Source organism: Sitophilus oryzae, unplaced genomic scaffold (genome assembly GCF_002938485.1).
Source record: "Sitophilus oryzae breed Bouriz unplaced genomic scaffold, Soryzae_2.0 scaffold_1410_pilon_pilon, whole genome shotgun sequence".
Classification (NCBI taxonomy): domain Eukaryota; kingdom Metazoa; phylum Arthropoda; class Insecta; order Coleoptera; family Curculionidae; genus Sitophilus; species Sitophilus oryzae.
This window is the reverse complement of record NW_022146072.1, coordinates 20,808-35,998: the sequence shown is the minus strand read 5'-3', so window position 1 is coordinate 35,998 and position 15,191 is coordinate 20,808. Positions and strand designations below refer to the sequence as shown.

The 15,191-nt window shown below is 32.8% G+C and overlaps 1 protein-coding gene across 1 annotated transcript; it reads right to left on the bottom strand.

The window, feature by feature from the left end:
* Positions 1-451: 451 nt before the first annotated feature.
* LOC115876147 (TWiK family of potassium channels protein 7-like) lies at positions 452-10,182 on the bottom strand (the record flags this gene model as incomplete). The annotated part of the gene is given in 4 exon segments (XM_030891831.1): positions 452-554; positions 1,034-1,204; positions 7,031-7,367; positions 10,152-10,182. Coding segments are annotated over 3 exon segments (469 nt in total), but the record flags the coding sequence as incomplete, so codon positions are not given.
* Positions 10,183-15,191: the final 5,009 nt, after the last annotated feature.

Sequence of the window (15,191 nt, the reverse complement as noted above, 5' to 3'; positions counted from 1 at the left end):
AGTTACGTATTGACTTTTCCATTCTAAATATCTTGAGAACGGTTGCTCGTAGCTATTTTTACCAAGAGATATTTTTTACGTAAAAAATCACGGAAATGTATATTTTTATACCCAGTAGTTTTATACAGGTACGGACGAAAAGTTATTACTCTTCAAAACAATGAAAACACATGTAGGGGGCGCGCCCTACAAATAGGAGTCATTTTGACATCAAAATCGAATTTCTTATGCCAAAAAACTCCCAGACACCAATTTTCATCCAAATATTGACGTTACTTCAGAAATTATTTGGAAAAAATAGAAATAAATGAAACTGTTACATCCTGTATCTCCGAAACTAAGCATTTTAGGACATACATTTATACGAACTTTTTTACTTAGTTTTGTCTGCAGAATATGCTGCCGAAGTTTTCGGAATACAGTTCGGACCACCCTGTGTATATATACTTACCTATTGTGGTTAAAACTGTAGAACAGAAAAATACTGATGTTAGGGTGGTCCATTTTGCCATGTCAGTTTTTGGTCTTAATGGAACACCATCTTTAAAAGATGCCTAAAATATGAATAGGTGTTAATATCTCTTAAAGCTGTAGAATTCCTGTTATTGATTATTTGTGTAAAAACTTGCCAACATTTATCTATTGTGACATATTTTTGGTTCCTGATATTAAAGAAAAATATACAATTTCAATTTGATAGCAACACACCAAGACACGATTGAAAGACTTGACGTTTCGCTAACCATGTTAGCATCTAATGTTAGCATTATCAGAAAATGATTAAAACTCAAAAGTCACAGTTTTTAACTACTGATGATGTTGGCAGTTGACATGGTTAGTGAAACATGCATCCATAACAATAAAGTTTTTGGTAGGTTGTGGTGAAAATATGTGTTTTATCTATATCGAAAACTTCTGATATCGACCTAGAATTTGAGATACCATGTGTTGATACAATTTACAATAAAATGATTCTAACTGTAAGGGACGTATGGAAAATTTGGCTAATTTCTTTCCAAAAAAAGATGCGTACCTGTAAAATAGTTTCATATTTATCCAATTCCAGTGAAATGAGGTAGTCTAAGTTGGCAAGATCAGTGTTATTAACTATCGTATCGATAAGATATTGTCTTCTAATACTAAGAGTTGTGTTGTACTTTTGAATTTTGGAGAGTTCCGCTGGATATTCAAATCGGCGAAATACCTGAAAGTAGAAATAGACTGATAACTTCTGAGGCTAAGTGAGTTATATTGTTTTAAGAAGCTGTGCCCGGTGGCGTAGAGGCTCTCGTCTACCAATCTCAAGGTGTGGGTTCGATTCCCACACCGGGCGTTTCATCAGCCGACTATTTTTATTAAAATAAAAACAGTTTGGGTACCTAGGTCGACTCAGCCTTAAATGAGTACTTGGGATTCACAATCCTGAGGTAATAATAAGCGGTTGAAGCGTAGTGCTAGCCACATTACTTTCCTTGTATACCGAAAGGCTCTAGTATAGCAAGCTGTACCTTGCTACTCCCAAGGCGTTAAACGCTATATACGGGAGCTATTATTATTATTAAGAAGCTGTTCACTTTCAACTTCAGCATTTAGGTTATTTATTAAATATACTATCTTCATCATCATCGTCATACACAGCTTATTCAACCATTTCCAATTATGGTGCAGCCTCTCTCACATATTTAGATACTCTCTTTGTAGTTGGGCCCATTGTTGTCTGTTGTTGGCTATGCTGGCTCAAGTTATCCCTGGTAATTTCTTAACATCATGGTCCCAGCTGAAGTTTAGGCTTCCTCTAGGTCTCTTGATTCCTCGTGGATACCATGCTGTAATTTTTGTGGTCCAGTTGTTGTCCGTTCTTCTTGCCAAGTGTCCTGCCCATTACCACTTGAAGGATTTGATTAAGTGGATGACATTTATTACCTGGGTCTTTTGTCGTATCCGCTTTATTCTTTTACGGTCTTTCTTGGTTATTCCCAAGCATATTTCGTTGAGCGTTGTGCGACCTGCAGTTTCCTTATAATGTCCCTAAATATACTATACATTAATAAACATTTCCAAGAAAACATTACCAACATTCAGATTAAACTTTTGTTTGTTAACATTTTTTAGTTATGTACTTTTTCTGGTCTTTTATTATTAAAAACAGAACGTTTTGACAGTATTAAAAACGGAACCTTTTGACAGCAACGGAAACATATCATACCAAAACAGTTAAATATTAGATTAACAAAGTTGTGTACGTTAAATGTGATCACCATCAATGTGATGTTAATCATCTATTGATTATTCTAATCGTAAATACACATTCATGGTTAGAGAAACATAAATAGACAACAAAACCAGTCACTAAGTTAGGGTAAGTTTATGTTGGAGCTGCGATAAACGATAAAAGCAGTGAGTTAGCTGCTCTTATCGTTGCTCAACTGCCAACCGTGTCAAGACGCGTTGCTCCAATATAAACACCTACATATAAATTAATATAATAATCAATGACTAAAGAATATAAGGACATGTAACGCCCCTATAGATACGGGCTGCAGCAGAATTTGTGACCTTTTTTTTTGTTTTGGTGGCAAACAATGAGTCATCATTTGGTCACCAGCGACAATTTTAGCGATTTTTAATAGTTTGTGTGTAGTAAACTTTGTATAAACTTTATTACAATGGTGATTAGTTGTTCAAGAAAGAGCCAGGAGTTCCGTTTCATAGGTAAATAAACAGTCCAACTTTTTAGCGTTTTCTTATTGAATTCGATAATTATTCTTCAATTTCAATTAACATCTATATGTACTTGATATGTGCTATACGTCGATACTAGTTTTGTACCTTTTGTTAACATTTTAATACGTTTTTTTCGTAATTAATTAGGATGATACACCATAGGCGTAGTCAAAACAATTATCAAAAAATATAAATATTGCTTCAAACAGCTAGGTTAAGAAAAATATGTGCCACGGCACTGTTTGGTGTCATCGTCACAATTTGCTCTCGAGTGTTATTTGTCCTTGGATTCTTTAGTCATTGATAATAATATCACGGCATATAAATCACACGGCAGGCTAACTCTGCCCAGATCCCATTGTTTAAAATTTCTATAAAATTTGACCTCGAAAACACCATTATGGGTGCCGAGTCAGGGCCGGATTAAAACGTATCAAAAAATTTCCCAGAAAATAAACTATTGCTAGACAGGGTCGTATTAAAAAAATACTGTAATTGACTGAAACTGAATTTTATTTACACAATACTTTTATCTAAACAAATGAATCGTTAACCGCGCATACTCTCAATTAAACATTTAACTTTAGAGAATAGACAATTAAAATTAAAAAACATGCCAGGAGTCCAGGAGTTACAAACAAGAATTAAAGAAATACCCAATAAATTATCTATTGAACAATCGAAAGAGGCTACGTACAAATTATGTCCATCAATGGACATAGCAAATTTTGTTAATATTCAAATTGCACAAATTACCAAATCAGCTAAAGGAAGAAAAGTAACTGATGAATTTAAATATAAATGTTTGGCTATATTTTTAAAAGCCAAGCCGTCAAAAAAAATTTGAGCCGTCAAATTTGACAGCTGTCAAAAAAATTTCAAAGTTGTCCGATTTTGATAAAAATCGATATATAGGATGGCCATGGGCTAAAATGAAAGAAAAAAAATGAGCTGTCAAATTTAACAGCTGTCAAAAAAATTTCAATGTTGTCCGATTTTGATAAAAATCGATATATTGGATGCTCCCTACCCCATAGTCGGTTTTCATTTTATTTGTCTCACAATTGAATTGTCAAATTTGACAGCTGTCATCTTTTTAAGTTCTCCTTTTTGATGAAAATCGATACACATATTATTAGGATGCCCATAGGTAGTTATTTAAGAAAAAGAATTGAGTTTAAGTGTGTGGCACTGAGAAACCAGCATAACTTAAAAAGTAAAAAATAAGTCTAAGAAAAAAAACTTTTTAAAAACAAGCTTTTATTTAAATACATTAAAAAGAAAAAATAAGCTTTTTCTTTAAAACTTTTATTATGTCATTACACAATTTTATATTATATAAAAGCTTAGCGACAAGCGATTTGAGTATACAGTTGCACTCATAAAAAGCTGGTACAACTTTATCTTGTAATTCTTCTAATTCCAATATCTTGTAAACCTGTCATTATTCTTATCCAGGATAAATTCATCCAGTTTAGAAGAACATTTAAAAACTTTGTGTCCGAATATTACATACGGGTACTGAAAACTGCCAAACATCTTATTAAAAACGGCAGACCTTAATAATTAATAAAAAAAACGAGACCTCTTTTCTTTTCTCTCTGAATTGTCATGAGCTATCCATAAAAATTAAAAATAGATACGGATAATCAGAAAAACAGTAATTTAGAAATTAATCTTGTTTGTCATTGTGCAGGATACCTAATAATAAAAATTACTTTGAATGCCGTAGACAATGCCTGAGTATTAAAACTAAAAGAATTTCGGACTTCCATTGTACTACTAAACTACAAAAACCAAATATATCACACAATAAACAAAAATAAAACTAAAAAAAACAAAATATATCACTCAAGAAAAGAATAAAACAAATTAAGCCGCACGCTACTGACTCAAAGCTGCCGTAACTGTACGTTGTCGATGACAAAGACTACGACTGACTACGACACTGGTTAATTTCTGTCGCTGGCACCCATAATGGCGGCGTGCGCAAGGGTATGCGCGTAGAGTTCCCGCCAAAGCGAGTTGGCCTGCCGTGTGATTTATATGCCGTGATAATATCCTTTGCTTCGCTACTATCGCTGCTCTTATCGTTTATCGTTTTTAACATAAACGCACCCTTAAGAAGAAAAAAGAAACAAATTAAAACACAAAAAAACTAATACACTTAACAATATTTTAATACGTATGTCTATCTTATAATCACAGAGTAACGTTTTCTATCAATAAACAGACTGACATTTGTTAATAATACATAAAAAGCACGAAGTAAATTCTGCATTTTATATGCATATATGTTACATATTTAACTATTGCTTATATCTACAGATATTTCAGCGATTAATTTATTTATACTTAATTTAATTATTAGTATCTCTCTGCTTTTTATTTTTGGCGATATAATTTGAATAGATACTTGACTATTTAAATTGTTATTGAATAATTACATTGTATAATATGTTATTACCTGTCATTCAAATTCACATTCAACTCTACAAGAATATCACTAAATTTAAAACTTTCCATCAAACATTTAGCGCAAAGATAAAAATACATTTTGTAACTTTTATCGATTGATATTAACAACTATAAAGCAATTATTTGTGAATCTTTGTGACGGTCAATATCCTTTTTATTGGCAATCTTTCTGGCAATAAAATATTTACAATTCTTTGTAATTACACGTCCAATGTTCATTTATATAGGATGAATTTAAAAGAAATCAGAATCTGTAAAAATACTTATTTTCTTTGACCTTAAAATGACTAACTCCAAAGGAAAGAAGATAAATTTGTGAAATATTCGGAAGGAAATACAATACAAAGAAAATTACATTTTAAATGGCCGCTTAAAGATAACTGCTTCAGACCCTCAGTATAATTAGAGAAGTTTAATTAAACTAAGAGCATAAAGAAGCTATTATCTCGAAACCCCAAAACATTCCTTGGACCTTCTTTTTTGTACAGTAAGTACAACGACATTACTGATACTGATAGCACTTTTTTATTTATTGAAAAAAATTAAAAATCCCGAAATTTAATTATTCGTGAAATGAAAGATAATGATTATTAAAAATCGTGACACGGGAAGTTGCACGAATTAAATTTAATTGCTTTGGTTCCAATTTTTCTTGATTGATTCTATGTTTTTTTTAGTTTTGATTTTTTTTAATAAGACAACACGTATACACTCAAAAGCTCTCTTCATTAACTGAGTCTCTCAAATTGAGGAGTGCGTAATAACTCTTATTTAATTTCTTGCAGACTATTTCTATTTGATCTGACCAGCTCAAAGTTTTATCAAGTGTGGTTCCCAAAAATTTTACAGTTTTTTCCGGTTTAATAACAACATTTTTATCTAGACTTGTAACTAAATTATCTTGTATCGGATTTTGACTAAAATAGAAATTAACACATAGAGTTTTAGAATGATTTATCACTAACTTATTTCTATTGCACCATGCGCTAAATTGTTGTATAACCATTTTTGACTTATCATATAGTTCGTTTTCGGTCTTTGCTGACAATATTACCGAAGTATCATCAGCATACAAAAATACCCGACCAGTTGTTATGTAGTCAGGGGTCGTTAATTAAAATTAAAAAGAGCAACGATCCCAGGACACTGCCTTGGGGCACACCGGACTCCATAAGAAAACTGGAAGATTTTACTTTATTTATTTTTATTTATTTTCTCTATTGTTTAAATACGATCTTATCCAACCAGCGAAGTTTCTTCTTAAACCTACCGCTTGCACTTTCTCCATAATAAACTAGACGACTATAAAGTCCAAACTATCAAAAGCTCGAGAAAGATTAAAAATCAAATCCACGACCAAATCTTTATTTTCCAGTCTATCATGTATATGTTGTACAAGGTGAGAAGTAGCTGTTTATGTTGAGCAACTCTGTCTAAAACCATATTGTTCTTTTGCAAGAATATTATTTTTTTCCAAAAAATTATTAATTTGTAATGATGCTGCCTTTTCCATTACTTTTGAAATGATATTTAATAACGCAATTGCTCTGTAATTATTTACTGAGGTCATAACATCTTGATATTATGGCAACATAGGTAGTAGATTATAGTAGATACTATTTACAAAAAAAGAAATCCAGAAAAAATCCAGTCGTTTCTCAAACTATCAATAAACTATAATTTTCTTAAAAAAAATTCAAAATAAAATAAACAGCCCTGTAAATATTTGCACATATTTAAGACTCTATATAATGACGACAACTATAAAATTATTTTAATATCATCTAGAGATTTCCTTCAGGAAAAAATAAAACTAGTTCGGACTTACCAACCCTCCCAATATAGTGTACCCGGCCAGAGCAACCAACAGACCCACGTGCTGGCAGAAAGTCTTCAACCGGAGCCGTTGGAGCCAGTCGCGCACGCGAGACTTAAAGTCCATCGAGGCACTGATGAGGACGCGCCGCGTCTCGCCGATCAGAGGCGTCGCGGCGCCTTTCTGGTCCTCGTCGGTTTCCGCCATAGCCGGCTAAAAATAGCACTTGGTGGTGATTTTGGAGTGTCGTAATTGAGGTAAGTAAGGTGGTTGAAGGGTTGTTGATAGAAACCAAGATGGAATATGTGGTTACATGGTTTACTGGTAGATTGTGAGTTTGTAGTACAAGCTGAAACAAAATATAAGAGAAAGTAAATAAAAAGTAACATTACATAAATTATTAATACCAGTGATGAGCAACTGCAAGACCAGGAGCAAGACTTTCTTGGCGCTGGTCTTGCAGTCTAATAAGTAGTCTTAATATTATCAATAGTACTGATGAGCAAATGCAAGATCAAGACCCAGACTCCCTTGGTATTGAACTTGCATCTAATATGTAATTCTGATCTTGGTCTTGCTGCCAGACTCTAAAAAAATCTTTAAATAGACAGATTACATCAATTTAAGACTTGATAAGACTTGCAAGGGTCTGGCAACAAGACCAAAATCAGCATTTCTGCCATGTAAATTATTACATGGCACCCAGAGTAGGAAGACCTTGTTTTCTTTGCCTAATTTGTTCAGCATCTCTATAAGCATTCTTTGCCCAACTTTTAAAGCTGCTTGACTATCAGATAAAATTACTATTTCTTGTGTGCGATAGTTCCTATCTAAGATAACTTGTACGCATCTTTCGATAGCGTATATTTCTGCCTGTAGAATGCTAAGGTAGATGTCCATTAGTTCGGAGTATTTAGTTCTCGACTCAAATACTCCGGTCCCTATATTCCTGCATTGATTTTGGAAGCATTACTATAGTTATGGTGTGGGCTTTTAACTGCTGAGCAAATGTTTCTCTCTTCCAATTCTTTATATTGCTCAATACTACATTGAGGTGTTTCTCAAAGTTGTACAATCATGGTATGTTATCCACTGGGAGTTGGAGGAGTGGTATTTCCTTTTTGAAGGTGTTCTGAGATGAGATGAGACAATTTTCCCAGTACTGATTCCGTTAGCGACCATTCTAATCATTGTCACATTGGCATATCTACCGATTATGTGTTATGTCTAGAATGACATCCATTGCTGCTATTGGGTAGGTTCTCATGGCTCCCGTGCCGGTGCATGCTAGTCTCTGGACTTTGCACAGGTTTAGCCTTGCTGTACGGTGCTCTAGTTTTGTGTACCAAGCAACTGCTCCATAAGTAATCATGGGTCGTACTATCATGGTATACAGGGTGTTTCAAAACAAATGCGAAAAACTTCAGGGGGTGATTCCTTGTTCAAATTAAAGGGTAGTTTGCTTTATAAACGTTGGGTCAAAAGTCAACCATTAGGGAGATATCGCAGTACAAAGATGGCGGAAAATTAATGTTTCTATTTTTTATTTTGAAAACAAAAAGAGATAGACTAATGAAATTTTATGGAAGCATTAATTTTATGAAACAATAATTTCAGGTAATTTTTACTTTTTAAAATGAGTGGAAGGCGTTGAAATAAACTACCCCATCATCTTAAGCCAACGAAATTTAAAGAAAAATCTTATCAAACACATGCAACTGCTTCAATTTGGATAGTTTAGTTTAGTTTGTTTAAAAGTATCCTCAGGCTTTTTTTATAAAACCCACCGATTTGAAATTAAAAAACAAACAAATATTTACATCGACAAAACATTTTAGATTTAAGAATCTAGTGATAATAACGCTAATAATAATCATCTAGATAATAACGGATTGCAGTAGATAACAACAAAATAATATTAGGAACATCCTAGAAAGTAAATAGAAAAACATAAAAAAAATATTTTTCCTTTAAAAAAAATTACAGCAGCCCACTCAGATTCTCTTTACTGTGAAAATGTTTTTTGGTCCTGACATGTAGTCGCTTTTTACATTTTTATTTTTTAATTTCAAATTGGTGAGTTTTATCAAAAAAAATACAAGAGATAAAGTTTCTAAACAAACTAAACTATCCAAATTACTTTTTTGCACAAGCTTGGTTTGGTAAGTAATAATAAGATTTTTCTTTAAATTTCGTTAATAAGAATGATAGGGTTAGTTTATTTCAACCCTTTCCACTCATTTCCAAAAAAAGTAACAGAAAGTGTAAGTCAGATAATGTGTAATTTTCCATAAATTTTTATTGTCTATCTCTTTCGTTTTCAAGATAAAAAAATAAAAACATTATTTTTCCGCCCTCTTTGTACCACGATATCTACCTAATGGTTGACTTTAATTCACAGCAAACTACCCTTTATTTTGAACAAGGAATCGCCCCCTGAAGTTTTTCGCATTTGTTTTGAAACACCCTGTATATTCAGCGCAAAATGTTTTCCAGTGTAATCTATTTCCCTCCAATCTTCTGCATATCACGAGAGCTTTTGTGCTTTTGCTGGTTTGGATGTTCGTAATATGCCTTTTCCATAGAAGTTTATTGTCCAGGGTTAAACAACTGTTCAAGAAGTCAGATTAAAGAAATTTCTGGTAGATGACATTGAAAACTGAATTAAAATACATTTAGCTCTGAATTTAAATATCAGACACAACTGTTGTGGTCAAATCTATAGAGGCCAAAAATTATTAAAAGTTTCTAATATGAAATATGGAATATTATGTTGAATAACAAGATTGTTGTTATGTGTGTTAAATTAAGTGGCATTTCATGTAAAAAATAACTATATATTTTTAGTTCTTTATATGAATGGCGAAATGGCCATATTTTTTTCTGTAACAATTATAACTTGGTATATATATTAAGTTACAACAATTAAAAGGTTATCCTTTTAAATTTTGCCTTTTAATTTAATTTTTCTGTGTATATATCTACTTCTAAATTCGTAATGCTGGAAAACTAATTTATGCTTTCGATAACCGTTTCCATTCTCAACTCTTTATTTAATGTGAAAATAATAAAAAACAAACACTTATTCCTCTTAGTTTGTAAACAGTAAGCCTCTAAATTTATCTCCACTTACTTTTAGATAATGATTAATCATTGTCACATACAGAAAATTTGTAATGATCAATAGGGAATTATTATTTCTTCTACACAATACTGAATGTATACAAAACCTAAAATGAGAATATTTAAATCTTTGTCATCAAACAAGAAAAATAAATAATAATATAATAAAAACAGCATTTCGATAAACAGTCAACACTAGATTTTATAGGATAATTAGGACATTTTATAGTACATATGACATTTTCGTCGTTTTTGAAAAATCAGAACATTTTGTTACTCAGTGCTAATTGTAAACGTACTTCTCGGTTGTAATTCTGTAGAAGTTTTATGTTTACGAAATCAAGCAAAGATGGCTAACCAAATGAGTGTGATTTTACTTATAGCAAAATGAAACGTGTGAACACAAGCGCAGTTTTCTGTCTTTCAGTAACACTGAATCAGTCAGACTGCTTTCAGTTTCAGTGAGACTAACAGTGAGAGGTAATCTCTGTAGATTACACAAATCGTGCTTAAGAAAACTAGGTTAGGATAAGTTAGGCTGTTCGGTTTGGAATCATGTTTGATCCCTCGAAGGCCTCAGTGATGAACCAAACGCTTCCCTCATTCTTTCTTTGTTAAAAAGCATTTCAGCTCTTTGCAGCTCCCGATGTCGCTGAAGTTGGCTTCTGCTGCTTCCTGTAGTCCCTCCAAAAAACATTGTCCTAAAATTTTAAAGTGTCGGTATTCCAGTGCTGGACAATTGGCACAGCAGATGCTCTACGGTTTCTTCTTACTCTCCATATTCTCTGCAGTAGTACGCCAAACTGGGGGCAGTTTCAGTGATGTCACCTAATTGCATACTTTTTTGTGCTCAAGTAGTTGTTTTTGTCTTTGCTATCTATCGCAGCCACAGTTTTCCGAGCTGTAGCGCAGTCCTCAGGGTGTTGCCACGTCTCTTGCTGCTTAGCCTTGATGGTAGTTCCTATAGCTTCCATCAGTGTGTCACAAGTGATGGGTCATCTGCCACGGTCTCTCCCCTGGCTCCCTCTTTGGCAAGTTTGTCTGCTTCTTGGTTGGCCAGGACATTTCTGTGGCCTGGCATCCAGTACAGAGTCCCGTCTTGACGCAGCCAGCACAGTACTCCTCGGCAGTCCCATCTGGGTTTCGATCTCACGGATTGCATGGTGATGCTTGTTAAATGCCCAAGCTGTCAGAGGTTCATAATATCTCCTATTGGTCTATCGATTTTCCCTTGTAGACAACTAGCCGCTTCCTTTTCAGCGCAAACCTCTGCTTGTAGAACATTACAGCCACTCGATAGCCTTAAAGATTTATTTTTTTACTTAATTGTTTAAGAGAACAACTAGTAAGTCAAAATCCTTCTTCATCGGCGCGCGGCATATCCAGAGTATGTATTTTTTTTTCGGTTTAACGAAAAAATGACTCGCATATTCATCTGAAACCATCAATGCGGTAAAAATATTCTTAATAACTTTATTTAAATAATAAACACACCTTTCAGTGAGTAATTTGTATATTCATTTAATAATAAATACATTTAAAATTAATCAATATTTTATTATGATCAAAGGGATTATTTTTCTAATTCTTGACGAAAACGAAACGTAAACTTTAAGTCAGAGAAAAAAGATATTTTTAAATTGGGATTGATTTTCTGCTTATTTAACACGTTTGTAAAAAATATGCTAAGAAAACTAATTAATTTTTCAAAAATGTATCCAATCGATAATGTGTTGTTGGATAATTTAAAGGATTAAATAAATTATACACAAGTTTTGGTCTTTTTATAACATACGATAAAAAAACGGCGTCATAGACGGCTGTTCAAGCCCTAGGCGTCATTGTACAGATGGCCTTGAAGGTTTTTAATTTATTTTGGTGAATAAAAGTGATTTTAAATTTTACTTTAAAATTTGAGAAAAAAAATATTTTTTTGGAAACAGGTGGAAATCTGCTGGAACGTTCTTTCTTTAATCTTTCTATATGTGTTAATTTTTAAAAAGTTTTATATTAATTTTTTGGCCAATGACGTGTAGAAATTTATTTCGCGAAAATGATTGTGAACAATAGCAAAATATAACGTTGATCAAAATTAATAACCTATCTAACAAGAATGGAATTGAAATTATATTAAACGCCTTTTGATTTTTAGGACTTTGGAAAAATTATTTCGGAAAAATTAGAAAAAAAAAAAAAAAAAAAAAAAAAAATGTAAAATAGTTCAAACCATTACAGATTTATTTTGAAATAAATATTTTCTTAGTTTCTTACACATATAAGGTGAGTTTCTAAGTTAAGGATGTTCTCTATGTTATCTCTAGGCTTCTACTGGAAGTAAAGAGTCAGTTAAATGGGGAAAGAATTTTGCAGTTTTGTGGGGTCATAAATATGCGCCTTTCAGATTTTTGAAAAAGTTCATTGCTTACTAGATATTTCGAAAAAAAAGAAATTTTGGTTCTAAATCTAATTCCATTATAATCTATTTTTAGAAAAGACTTTTTCCAGATAAAAGTTGTAGGCAATCTCATCCCTTAATGAGTTTCTGTTCTCCGATTTTTTTCAAAGCCTGTCATTTTTTGACATATGACACAAACATATGTTTTTAAATGGAAACCATAGTTGGTCACGACTTCATAAAAAGCGCCATTTTTAAGCTTTTCAGCGATATAGGTCGACTTAATTAAACGTCGCAGCACCGTCTCTTTGAGTGCCTCTCTTAATTCATAAGTTCTGTTGTAAACCTTGTTGTTAACTTCATAGCCCATAAAAAAATCTAAAATGGATGGATCAGGTGATCGAGGAGGCCCATGTAACTGGTCCACCTCTTTCTTTCCCTGAGTGTCACCACTAATTATGATTTTTAATATTTTTTGATCGTGGGAGGGGTGGTGTCATTGGTGTCATAAGAGAGTCATATTAATGCACTCTATTAATGCGCGAGTACCTAAATTTAACTTTTCTAACATTTTTTTTTTTAAGTTAAAAAAACGTAAAGTAACGTTCACTGGACAACGTATCCTCGAAAATGTAGCGTGACCAGTTTAACCAATAATCCTACACGCTTTCTTCATTTTTCAAAAATTCATATTTACAATTTTTGTTTATGATAATTTACAAAGTTTGGATGTGACAGTTTCACATTTCTAAGAGCAACGACGATTGAACTTGTTTCCATGGCTAACTAAGTTAAATTAGTCCAAGAAAAATAAATTGGCTATAACTCAGTAATTTTGTAAAAAAAATATCATATAGCCTATACTGCTGAAAAGCAAAATGGTGATTTTACGAAAGTCATGGCCAACTATGTTTTCATTTAAAAAAAAAAAAAAAACTATGTTTGTGTCATATGTCAAAATGACAGGCTTTAAAAGAAATCGAACACAAATTCATTAGGGATGGATACAACTTTTATTTAATAACTTTTTTCTTAAATAGTTTTATAATGGAACTACGGACGATTTTAAAATAACCAAATTTGTTTCAAAATATCACAATGTGAACTTTTCAAGAGTAGGCGCATGTTATGACCCAACAAAACTGCAATTCTTTCCCCATTTAACCGACTCTCTGTCTCCAGTAGTTTCCCAGATACCCATAGAACATCGTAGAGAGAAGCTCACCCTGTATAAGCTACAGTAACTTTGAAGCACTTGAAAAACAAGTAAAACTTCCCAGTGGGACAATCCCCCAACTCCGTGAATTCAATAACCAATGGGAGGGGTGTTGAGACCCCCCTATATCCGCCACTGATCATTCCCCAGCAGTTTTTTGACGTGGTTTTTCGATCATACATTGTGTAGGAAAATTTAAACTACCAATCTTGTTTTCTACACAGTGATAGCAATCAATTTCATAATTATTCCTATTAGGATTATTTTTATTGACGGTATTGTTGCATAGTTGCTGTTTTATTATACCTATTTATATACCTCCTGGTTTTGACACATGCTCAAAAAACGTTCAAAACTTTGTTTTTCATTCATTGAATCGTGCTTATTTATTGCAGTGCACAAAATAGTTCCCAATCTATTTTCAGTGAATTGGAAAACGCTAAAAAAACTCGTAAAAACAGCTTAGCATGTCTCTTAACTTAATGGCATCTCGTAAATAACTTTATCGCGCTTGTGACCGAAACGACAAAGCTAAATATTTTCAGACGTAAGTAGTTCTCGAAATTGTTTTTAGACAAGCGCCTTTAGGAAACCGTAATAATTGTACGGAAAAACTAAAGAACTTGGCAATTCATGTCTACTAAATAAAATTTAAACTTATGGGTTACCAATGGACTTCTTCTGGATCTGAAATGTAGTTAAGTTTACCTTACGATCGAAATGTTTTATGATCAATCAGGTCTTGATTTTAGCATAATTCAAAAATAAACGATTGCTTTTTTCCGATTATATTAACTTGACTTCGTAATACCTTAGAGTCTATTTCACTATCGAAAAGTAGCAAAATAAGCGTTTGGCATTTAACGTTTTAAGCAAAACTAACTGGTATTTTTACACAAATTACGAAGGAAATTAAAGATAAAGATTATACTATATCCATAATATATGTATTGTAGCACATTTTTAGACAACTTGTTTATTTTAAGATTTTGATGGTCAAACATCAACGAAATATTCCATTTGTTTGAACTAAATTTTCTCGAAAATAAAGACATAATTTAAAATTTCATTACAATACGGAAATAGATTAAATTTTTGTAATTACAGTGATATAAGTTATATGGTTTTGTAACAAATTGCTCGCAATTTTATGGCAAATGCTGAAGCTCTGCAAACCTTAATCAAGTCTTAATCCAAGCTCGTGTGTTTGGAATTTTTGGGTGTGGCTTAACACGACAGGATCAGGTTAAGCCTTAAGCAGAATTCTGAAATATAATACATATATTTCCTTCGACCACACACACCGCTTTACCCGACCCCTGTGAGCGACCCGAACAGTACAGCATAATAGACTCTTAACAGGTACTGAAGTTAAAAAAACTATAAGGAAGGAGCTACTTAGGATGCGTGTGATGCAACGATAATACTGACAACTTGAC